Source organism: Arvicola amphibius, chromosome 12 (genome assembly GCF_903992535.2).
Source record: "Arvicola amphibius chromosome 12, mArvAmp1.2, whole genome shotgun sequence".
In the NCBI taxonomy this organism is placed as follows: Eukaryota; Metazoa; Chordata; class Mammalia; order Rodentia; family Cricetidae; genus Arvicola; species Arvicola amphibius.
Genome location: NC_052058.2, coordinates 71,102,636 through 71,114,665, shown reverse-complemented (window position 1 = coordinate 71,114,665; position 12,030 = coordinate 71,102,636). Strand labels below are relative to the sequence as shown.

The window sequence follows — 12,030 nt, the reverse complement described above, 5'->3', positions numbered from 1 at the left end:
CTGCCTGGGGACTGGCTGCTCCCAGAGTCCACTGTCTGCCTACAGCTGCCGCCTGGGACTTTATAGCATTTTTAAAAGAACATTACATAATATTTAGAAACATCTATTTGAACATTTCTTTACATACACATTTTTATATCTTATACTTATTGAAAATAAAACTAAAAGGCAAATCAAATAAAACCTCCTAAAGGTCAGGTCAAATGGGCAAACAAAGGCTAAAGGAATCCCTGGGCTATACAACTGGACAGTATCAAGTCTATGCTCTATCCAAACCATCTTTATATGATTTCTTCAACTGTCCACCTTACCTTAGTGCCCTCCTTATACAACAAGGACATAAAAAAATAACAAATTACACAGGGAAAATTTTCTAAAACAGCTTAAGAAAAATTTTTCTCATGTTGAAATAAATTCCTGAAAGCTACATATTTCCACACATTTAAAGCTGAATTTGTCTCATGAAGATTCACTTGCTAAACTCAAAAAAAAAAAAACACTTGATGTGTTTGCGTAGTTTCCAAAGAAAATACTCATTGTATGTTTTTATGTGTGGAGATCTGTTATATGTATGTGTTTGTACATACTCAGTTAATAATGTGAAGTATTGCTGGGCGGTGGTGGCGCACGCCTTTAATCCCACCAGAAGCAGGCAGATCTCTCTGTGAGTTCAAGGCCAGCCTAGTCTACAGAACAAGTTCCAGGACAGCTACAGAGAAACCCTGTCTCAAAAAACAAAAAAAATAATTTGAAGTATCAAACAGAATTAGCTTTAAGAAAACAGGAAGGCATGATGAATTTAGATAACGTCTAAGCAGATTTTAATTACCTGTGTTTACTTCCTCTGCAATTTCCAAGTCTTCTACTTGAATCTCATGATCTAACATCTCTGAAAAATGGTCTCTGATTTCTTCAGCCGATTCATCACCAAATTTATAATCACATAACCTTATAGCGGATCCAGGAAGGGGAATGAAAACTCGGTGAGGAAGTTCATAATCTAAAAAGAATATTACATTATTAATTGGTATTAATAAATATTTACTTCAAAAAACATAAAAACATGTTTGAAATGACAATGATTTTGAACTTTCTAGCTGATGAAACTGCTTTTATATCGAGTTCTTTCTTTCTCAATTTCCCTTACTTCTTCAAAAGGACCTAGATAATGCAACCTATGAAACATACAACCCTCCTTGCCTTTAACATAGAGATGTTGCTAATCACATGTCATCATAAGACCCATTGTGTCCTATGATAGAACACTCAGTCAATTTTGTAACTCCCCTATAGATTGCTGCCTTTCTTGTTTTTGTTTTAACCTTGCAAGTATTGTGAATTTTATTGCTAACTTTTTCTTCATTTATGAATGTTTGAGGTCAATGCAAGAGCCTTCCCTGACTTTGCCTCCCCAACACTGAATAGAAGCCCATGCCACACCATCTGGCGTTGTTCTTGGGATTGAGCTCAGGTCCTCATCTTGGGAGCCAGCACTTTCACTCGGTGAGCCGTCTCCCCAGAGACCATGCTTCACATTTCTGTGGGTACTTGCAAATTAGACTAGATACCTCTAAAAAAGTTACTAGCTACATAAATATAACTGCCAGTTAGCTCAAGACGTGCTTCTAACAACTAACACACAAGTAGACATTTTTGTAAATAGTAATCACGTTGTCTGCATCAGATATGATTAAAACGTTATCAATGTAAAGATCAAACAGAAAATTGGGGTCATTCTATTTGCAACCTATACTTCCTCTTCAAGAAACTAGGATTACTTTATATAATTGCAAACAGAAGATGCTAAAGTATTCCTTAAGTGTCATGGGAAACTCGGTGACATAAACTACAGGATTCTTCCACTTTTAGTGTATGATCTCATTTGTATAATTCAATAATAAATTGAATAATTTTATTCTTTGACCACACTGCCTCCTACTGTTAGAATTACATAAGTGCAGTTTGTACCACAGCATACAAAATTAGGATGATGGTATTTTTTGAACCAAACATACTTGAAAGTCAAAATTTGAAAATGGTTATAACATTCATGGACAACTGACACGTAAAATCTTAAGCACACTTCAAATTTGGATTCTATGTTTGTCCAATTAAAGAATGTTACAAAAACTGAATGTCAAAGAACTAATTTCAATGCATATAAGTACTCATTAAAGAAGAAAATCAAAACAAAACATTTAGAATCAGAAATTCATCGACTAGCAGAAAAGAAGGAATGGAGACAAAAAGGTGTAGTTTCAAGGCATACTTAATATATGTTTTGAGTACAAAACTGTTTTAATACAAATCACTAAGATGTAAAGCATAAACCGCTTATGTTTCCCCAGAGATGGAATTCAACCATCTAGAACCTAATCAAGTCTGCTAGAGAAATAGCTAAGAAATATAAAACATAACAATATATAAACAGTACCTTAGAAAATCCACTATACAGCAAACACTAATAAGTTAATATTTGAGTACACCTACAGTGACTTGAAACCTACAACACCAACAAAATCTTAAAGTCAAACTGCTGACACTGTTTACTCTGGCAAAAGTAGTTCAATCAGAGGCAATTATTTAAAAAAATTCTCTCTGAAAGTGGAGACAGAAGAAGCTATATATAGAATCAAAGGGGGATAATTGAATGGAAAGTGTTGTATGGGGCAGGAATGGAAGGGGGAAGAGGAGGGAATACAGGAAGGGATAACTAACACAAAAGACATATGAAAACCCAATACTGTAGATGCTTCCTAGAGTATTTACATGCTCGTATATAAAAAGTTTGGGCAACGGTGCCTCTACAAATAAAAAGTCTGGTGCTGAGAATGGGTTGCGTCTTTTGGAGTTACTGGCGAGGAACATCCCAGAAATCCCTAAACAGTATAGGCTTTTGCAGGTGTTGCTCATCATGACCTCACTGTCAGAACCTATGAAGAAATCAAGCAGGTGCTCATTGATAGCCTCATTCTTACAGGCCAGATAACAGTACTAGAAGGTGGTTTGCAATGCTACTCGGATGAAAAAAAGAAATCGATCTTACTCTGCTGTGAACCCTGCTAGCTACAGTGACAATTGGCTTGGTAAGACACGTCGACTAGTGCCAAAGGCACTGAAGTCATGTGGGGAACCAACCATTTTCAGACTGGACTTAAAGCTTACTCCAGTTTGGAACTCACACCTGGCACTGTTCGCAGGGCCAAGAACCTCTGGCTTGCTAGGACAGAGGCCCTAGATGACTACTCTATATGCTGTTGAATGGGCATCACATTAAACGAACCCCTATTGACTTATTGTTATACCCATAGATTAGTGTATCTATCATCCCTCATCAGAAGTCTCTTTTGTAGTAAATGGCAATTAACACAGAGACCCACAACCAGTTGTGGTACAGAGAATGAGAGATTGCAGAACGCTCAGGCCTAAGTGAGGCATCTGTATCACACACAACCCTGCCCAAGGCTCTGGATTATTGCAGAAGAGGGGCAGAAAGGACTGTAAGAGCCAGAGATGGTAGACGACTATAAAGAAACAGTGCTTTCCCGGACACTGCAGGGCAGCTGCACAGATGAACACAGAGCGACTGTGACAGGCATGCCACAAGATGAGCACAAACTCAAGCCATTCAATTGCAGCACAGAGAAGGGAAGCGAGTTAAGGGGCTGTTGCAATTGATAGCTGCTAAGAGCAAAGTCAGTCTTCTCAAAGATGTGACCCCTAGTGGATTAAGCATGCTCCAGTGCAAGACAAGACATCCAAAAAATACGTGGGCAGCACAAATTAGCCTGGTATAAGCTCTTCTCACTGCCCCCCTTTTGCGTGTGCACACGCACCCCCCCCTCTCCCTCCTCCCCCTCTCTCCCTCTCTCCTTTCAATAAAGCTTTATTGTCTATTTTCTGTGTCTGTGCCGTTTAACCCGCGCCTGCACTGCCCTGTTCACCCACCGCCACTGGTCACACGTGTTCCGCAGGTCTCCGCCCAGCTACAAGCAGCTGCCCAGCTACTAAGTCTTTAAATACCCGGGAATGTTATTCTTTTGGTCCCCGCCCCTTTCCACGCCCACTCCCAGCGACCTCTGGTCTCTTGGAGTCATCCTGAATCTCTTCCCTCTCTCTCTTCTCACTGCCCCCCCTTTTGCGTGTGCACACGCGCCCCCCCTCTCTTTCTCTCTCTCTCTCTCTCCCTCTCCCCCTCTCTCCTTTAATAAAGCTTTATGTCAAAAAAAATTAGCCTGGTATATAAAAACAACAAACAAACAAACAAACAAACAAAAAAACAAACGAACAAATCTGGGTGGGTAAGGAGGACCCAGGAGGGGTGATAGAGGGAGTGAACACAGTGAAAACACATTGTAAGAGATGCTCAAAGGACTCATTTTTAAAAGGAGGAGAAAAGGATGTAGAACATTAAAACAGTCTTCCTTGGAACTGCTAAATGTGATAGCTTTGCTAACAGAAATGTTCAAAACAACAATGGTGGAGGAGGGAGAACTGAAAAGATTTTACTCAGCAATAAAAGTAAAAAAATAACTTACTATTACAAAATATGCTATAGAAGATGACATACATGTTAAATCTTGATTATCTTACTGTATGAAAAAGAACAAAGACAAAAAAGTTCTTAGAGTCATACTTTTTTTTTCTGGAGTTTCATTCAAAAGCAGGTCCTCAAAAAGTATTTCACAGCGATCAGCAACTGTGTTCAAAATATCTCTCTTCACTGCCTATGGGAAAAAAGACACAGTAAGAAATAAAATACGTCAGAGTTGAATTATTTCATTACAAAAAAAATCCTCATAATTTGCTTTCGGGAACAACAGTGTCCACTCAATACCTGGCCCATCATTTTGCTTGTTCTTCTCATACACTCAGCATAACTGTTACTATTAACACAGTTGTAGCTTAGTTATACATCCATGTAACCCACATTCAAATAGTAATTTAAAGCCAAATAAAGAATTAAAGTTTGCATCTAAACAAAATTTTCCAATATTCTAAATCAGAAAATGTATTATGATATAAATGCTGGTCACTATTTTTTTTTTTTTTTTTTGGACTTTGAAACACTACCTAAGAAAGTCTTCTGTGATAAGTCTATTAAGAAATTGAACTCCCCTCAAAAGAAATTATTTCAAAGGTACTGATATATTATAAGAGTGGAATACTTATTAAACCCATATAGTCTACACATAAAAATTTTGAAAGCGATTAGAACTTCATTAATTAAAACCAAATTAATAATCATAAAATTAAGATAAAAAGAAAGCAAACTTCTAGGATTTAATAGTTTCCATTTTTTTCACGCCAGCTACTCTCTTACCTGCACGGCATCTTTAACCTTGGGTCTGTTGCTGTGGATGAAAGCTCGACATTTCACATCCCCCCGGAGGTTTACAGAGCCACTACAGATCTGGACCGTGGCAGTGGATCTGTGATCTGAACTCAGGGGCTGAAAGACAAAATTGTAGTCCATTATCAGTCCTAACAGTCCTAACATGATTCATTACAGGAAACATTTAACCAGTATGTAGGCATTTTATAGAAGAGGAAGGATTTCTTGTCTAAGCACTTGAAAATATTCTCCATAAGTGATTAAAAGCTCTTCATATATCTCAAATGACATATTTTCTGGGCATTCTTAACACAGAAAACCAACTACATCTTAATGTTTTCTCACTAACATGAATATTTAAAATACTAGTAGTTAATATATCTCCTAAAATACATTATTTGTAGATTCCGTAGGAAAGTATTATGAAGATAAAAAGATGCATAAAGAAGGCATGCTGCAGTAGGAGATACAAGGCACGGAATACAAGAAAGCCACAAAAGTAACAAACTAGGACATATAAACATGGTAAATTCTAACCAACGCACAGACACACATTTATTGCCACGCTTTCCTCAGGTGAGACTCTAACATCATCTAGAGTGTCACCAGAAAATGCTATTGTGTTTCAAAGGGGTGACATGGCTGCTTTCATTTCATGCCCCATTGTCTCCAGGGGACACAGTACTCAATACTTCTTGTTTTTCAGATGCTCCAGACATTTAAATGTTTATTATTATTTTATGCAAATAAATGTTTTGCCTGGAACATATGCCTGTGTACATGTGTGTGCAATACTGAGGAAGCCAGGAGTGGGTGTCAGATCCTCTGGAACTAGTTATAGATGGATGGCTGTGAGCGCCATGTGGATGCTGGGAACTGACCCTCGGTCCTCTGTGAGAACATCAAGTGCCCTCAACCCACCCCAGTTCAGACAGTTTAAATCTGATTGGCTTAACTGCCAAAACAAGGACAGCATGGTAACGCTGAAAGTACTTCAGAAGGCCTATGATCATGATGGAAAGAAAAAAATCAGGATTAAAACAAAACAAAGTATCAGTCCATCAGTCCCAGTCTCTTGAATTCAAATGTCTATCATGCTTGCTGTGTCTGGGAAACATTGTCTCCTTGAAGTCTACCTGTGGCTCTTACAATCTTTGCACATCCTCCTCTGTATAGATCTGAGTCTTGTGAGGGTGTGACAAAGACAGCTTATTTAGGGCTGAGTGCTCCTAAGTCTCTTGCTCTCTCAACACTGTACAACTGCAGGTCTCTGAGTTAAATGCCATCTACTGGGAGAGAAGCTCTCTAATGAAGATATAGACATATGTTATTAGGAGTCATTTTGTTGTGGTGTTGACTTAGCAGAATAACTGTAGTAGGTTGTCCCCTAGGGCCAATGACCTATCTAGTCTCATTAATAATTATAGGTATGGTTCCACCTCATGAAGAAAGCCTTAAAACCAATTTTTTTAAAAAGTGGCTGAACAAGTGAGCACACCTTACATGCAAGTCATTATTGCAGAGCATGGGATTTACAGCACGAGGAAATTTATGATTACTTTTCTCCGCCAGTAGCATAAATACCACAAGGCAGGAGCATATATGAATTCAAAGAGGCTGTGATAGCATGCATAAGATCTGAACACACTCAGGTTGAATAAAACACCAGTATAGTGCAGAGGAAGTGAGCACAATTCCCACCTCTAGCCAAAAAGCTATCTGCAATTGATAGGTGCTGGAAGAGGAAAATCAGTTTTCTTCAGTGGAACAACACTGGGTATATCAAACACACTCCACGATGGGGCCCATGCTCAGATGGCCGACGCCATGAAGACTTAATTTAATTATATGTGTGTGGGGTGTCTTACTTGCATGTATGTTTGTGCACCACATGGGAGCCTGGTGCCCTTGGAGAGGGTGCTGAATTCCCTAGAACTAGAGTTACCAGATAGTTGTGAACCTCCACATTGGTGCTAGGAATTTAACTTTCTTGATCTTGATCTGCTTGCTGTAAGAGCAGCCAGTGCTCCTAACTCCTGAGGCATCTCTCCAGTCTGAGACTGCATGAATTTTGTTTATGTGCTTGTTTGCTTGCTACTTTACACTTTTTTGGTTTCTTGAGACAAGATTTCTCTGTGTAGTCCTAGCTGTCCTAGAACTCACTTTGTAGATCAGGCTGGCCTTGAACTCACATAGACCTGCCTGCCTCTGCCTCCAGAACTTTGGGACTAAAGGTGTGTGCCACTGTACCTGACTATTTTAAACTTTTAGGAAATAGAAAAATTGTGAATTTGTGAGGGAACAGATCTGGAAAGTGTTGGGGAATGGAAAGAACATGATCAAAATACACTGCATGAAATTCTCAAAGAATACATAAAAAACAAATTAAAAAAATAGTATCAGTAACATCAAAAACCAGTTCTAAGAATGTAATTTATGTTGGGCAGTGGTGGCACACGTCTTTAATCCCAGCACTTAGGAGGCAGGGGCAGGCCAGATCTCAATGAGTTTGAGGCCAGCCTGGTCTATAGATCGAGTCCACAACAGTCAGGGCTAAACAGAGAAAACCCCATCTTGAATCCCTCACCCCCAAAAGGTAAGTCCAGTAAAAATAAAAAAACAAAAAAATGTACTGCTAAGTACTATGAAAAAGCACTGGAAACTAGGGTGAGAAGCTTAAATCCAATGCCAAACTTAGCAATGCTTTATAGTTAAATACAGAGAAAAACGGGAAAGCATCTTTATGAACCAAATTACCTCCACTCCCTCTTAGTTAAAAAACTGAAAATTCTGGTACTATTTCTGAGTTTCAAACTCTAGAATAATATTGAAATGAAATTTCTTATACTTCCTATAATCATGGTCTGTTCTTTGGGACAGCATGAGGCAGTATTAAAATGGACAGCATTTAGAAGTAATTAGTAATTTTAATTAAGTGATTTTTATTTGATTTGGTTTCTTCAATAGACCCAATTTTTAACAAAATTGAATTTCCATATAGATTGTATAATTTTAAAATATACAGAAAAAAAAATGAAGCTTGCTAATTAATACTCTGGAGATTTTTAGATTTATTTTATGTGTATGAATGTTTTGCCTACATGTATGTCTGTGCAGCATGTGTTTATACAGTGTACTTGGAGTCAGAGAAGGTAACTGGATTCCCTGGAACTGGAGTTATGGATGGTTGTGAGCCATAATGTGGGTGCTGGGAATCAAACCCATAATCTCAGCAAGGACAGTAAATGCTCTGAAACACTGAGTCATTACACCAGACCCCTCTGGAGATTTTTTTTTTTATCAAATTAGAGTATAAGATTAATACATACCTCAAATTAAGTACATGACAATTCTCCGTATATCAACACACATCTTCTTTTAAAAGTTTCTAAGAATTTTAAGTTTAATAATGAAATCAACAGCTCGAAATATTTAAATACATATGTACACATGCCTTTAAAACTGTTATTTACATGGAAATACTTTAATAGCCTTGAAACAAATGGATCAAAATGGTTAAATCAGAGCAATGCTTCTTGGGAGTAACCTTCTTATAACTGAATGTTTTATATAGTTTCATATCTTGCTACATTTTTTAATTAATACAATTATATTCCAATTTTTCATTATGTTAGCTGAAATTACTTATTTTTAAATAAGTGGATTTAAAAATATTTACCAACTGTGTTAGCACTCGGACATCAAAAGAATGAGCACTTGCTTGAGTATTTCCTCTAGATTTTTTCTAAAAAATATAAAAGCCAGACTGTTAGGGTTATATACAAAAAATAAAGGATAATTTAGGAACTATTTTACTTTTTCTAAATACCAAGAAGAAAATACAATCTTAATTACTTTAATTTTGCTTTTGTAAAGACACACTGCATTATATACTCCAAATTAACCAATTAGTCTCTTAACATTATTCCCTACTTTAATTCCTTCAGATTTGAGATCAGTAAATTATTTTCTGTAGGTCAAATTTACATTGCCATGTTACTCTGTCTGTAAATGAGCATTTTCTGGAACAGTCAAGATCATTCATTTATATTACCATCTGTTGACCGAGGTTTCTGTTCCGCCTGGTCCCACAGCTGTTAAGTCCCAAAGAGACACACAGAGGCCTACATTAATTATAAACTGGTTGGCCTATTAGCTCAGGCCTCTTATTAACTAATTCTTACATCTTAAATTAGCCTATTATTCTTGTCTATATTGGTCACATGGTTTGGTACCTTTTATCAGTGAGGCATTCTCATCTTGCTTGCTCTGTATATAGCTTCCTCTGTGACAACTGCAGACTGACTCTTTCCTCTTCCCAGAATTCTCCTATTCTTGTCACCCCGCCTCTACTTCCTGCCTGGTCATCCTGCCTATACTTCCTGTCTGACTACTGGCCAATCAGCGTTTTATTAAAACAATACAATATAAATGATAGGGTACAAGACCGTTGTCCCACAGCAACCACCTGTGATGACTTTAGTGGGACAACAAGAGAGATGAACAGTTGAACTACAACATGTCTTCTAAAACCTAAAGCATTTACTACGTGGCTTTTTCCAGTTTGCAGATCTCAGCTTTACAAGAGCTCCTCTTTTTTTTTTTTTTTTTTTGGTTTTTCGAGACAGGGTTTCCCTGTAGTTTCTAGAGCCTGTCCTGGAACTAGCTCTTGTAGACCAGGCTGGCCTCGAACTCAGAGATCCGCCTGCCTCTGCCTCCCGAGTGCTGGGATTAAAGGCGTGCGCCAGCACCGCCCGGCTCAAGAGCTCCTCTTTATCCAGGTCAAAGGTATTTGAGAAATCCTTATGGAGCCTTTCACATAGAGCTACAGATGGCAGAACACAAGATAGTTTTGAATAAGCTTTTACAATTTGGAGAGTAGGTAGGCTTTAGATGCAGATGACATTCCTAATTCCAGGATTCAGTACCTCAATTGCACCAGAAATAGCCTCTTCCTATCACTTTCTGAGAAAAATATTTGCCTTTTACTTTATAAGACCCAGGAGCCCAGAATGGTAGTGCTCACCTTCAGTCCCAGCACTTGGGAGACAGAGGCAGGCCGAGCTTTGTGAGTTTGAGGTCAGTTTGGTCTATATAGTGATATCTAGGACAGCCAGGGCTACATAGAAACCCTACATGAAAAGATCCCAGAAATGAGTAAATGAAACCTGTTTTAATAAAGACAAGGACTAAAGATAAGGTTGTTTTTCCTTAGAAACTTATTTCATAAATAAGATGATTCTCTCTGAACTCACCTGTCCTTCCAATAGGTCACAATCTTCATCTTTAACTTGTCCATTAATCAAATAAACACCATTTTCTATTTGCTTGGCCCAGCGTACAAGTCCACTCTTAAAAACAACATGAAATCTTTCAGATAGAAAGTTATCTTGGTCAAGCTATTTTAGTATTCTCCCCTACTACACTGAATCTTGAAAATGTCAATAACACGGTGTTTAAATCCAGTATCACAGATTAAAAGGTCCTAATCTTTTAACTTCTTATACATATTTAATAAGTTTTCTGATCTTTTCCTAAAATTTATATCACAAACTCCAAAGTCTTATTAACAACATGGGCACAGAAATAACATCCAACAGCGTCTATTATCTTTTCACAAGTAGGAAAATGAGCCTTGAGTAGCATAAAGCAGTATTAAAGAAGAAAAATTACACAGAAACAAAAACTGATGAAATAAGAGAAATAGAAAAAGAAAGTCAAAACTAATCAAGGTCAAAAGAAGGTCATTAGTAAATCTATGGACATCACTAAACTCTACATGCTAAATAATACATATTTATTAAGTACCCACCATGCTAAATATACTAGTATTGACAATATTCATGCTAAAAAAAATTCCTAATCCAGCTAGAGTAACAAGCTCATTATACACAGAGCAACAATCATTTTAGTAGAGTACAAGTTTCAAGGATTATAAACATCACAATCAGATTAACAGCAGAGAGTCCATTCAGTAATTAATGAAGAGAATATATTTTACTTGGATACCTTTGTATTTTTTTCCAGAGAATAACTGACAGAAGTAGTTGACAGTGGGATGTGGATATTAATGTGAACAGTACACTCTAGAGACAGCCAGGAGGTAGATACTCGATTTTGATACTTCCAATCTGCAGGTCTTGCTGAGCTCTTTAACAGGGAGAAGGTGGAAAAACAAATCAAGATATGGTTTAGGTAAAATATACGCATTAATAAAAACAGGCTAACATCTTGGACTGTTGACTAAATTCCCTGATTTAAGGGAAACAGAAATAAAGAAATGATCGTGTGTTAATTTTAATAGCTTTCACACATAGACAATCTTGACAACCTCCTGGGGGTAGGCAGACAGGGTCAGAGAGCTCCGCTGAGACTCTAAGCGGTGCCTGGGCACCAGCTTTCAGCATGGCCTCCACAGCCCATCCTAAAGACTGCGTGCAGCGAATGCTCACCGAGCTGCCCCTCAGTATGGCTGTGCTCTCCTTGCTTTCTACACTGCTAAGTCATTTTCACATTGCTTTCAGGCAAATGCTGGTCTGGCTTCTGAACCACACAGGGCATCATTTGACTAGGCACTGCAGTGATACAAAATCCTTATTCACTTTTACCATTAGCGTCTCAAATGTAAGCCGGAGACTAACAACAACAACAAACACAAAAACTACATGTGGTCACATACATTAAAAAGGACTGAT

The 12,030-nt window shown here is 37.8% G+C and overlaps 1 protein-coding gene across 2 annotated transcripts in view; it reads right to left on the bottom strand.

The window, feature by feature from the left end:
- Odr4 (odr-4 GPCR localization factor homolog) overlaps positions 1–12,030 on the bottom strand; it is a 38,284-nt gene that overhangs the window by 11,022 nt on the left and 15,232 nt on the right. For both annotated transcript variants that reach the window (XM_038349121.1, XM_038349122.1), the window contains 6 exons: positions 11,345–11,485; positions 10,591–10,686; positions 9,015–9,080; positions 5,324–5,452; positions 4,637–4,727; positions 830–1,000 (listed from right to left, as the gene is read on the bottom strand). In XM_038349121.1, the coding sequence (XP_038205049.1) occupies positions 830–1,000; positions 4,637–4,727; positions 5,324–5,452; positions 9,015–9,080; positions 10,591–10,686; positions 11,345–11,485 (694 nt within the window). The remainder of the gene's footprint in view (positions 1–829; positions 1,001–4,636; positions 4,728–5,323; positions 5,453–9,014; positions 9,081–10,590; positions 10,687–11,344; positions 11,486–12,030) is intronic.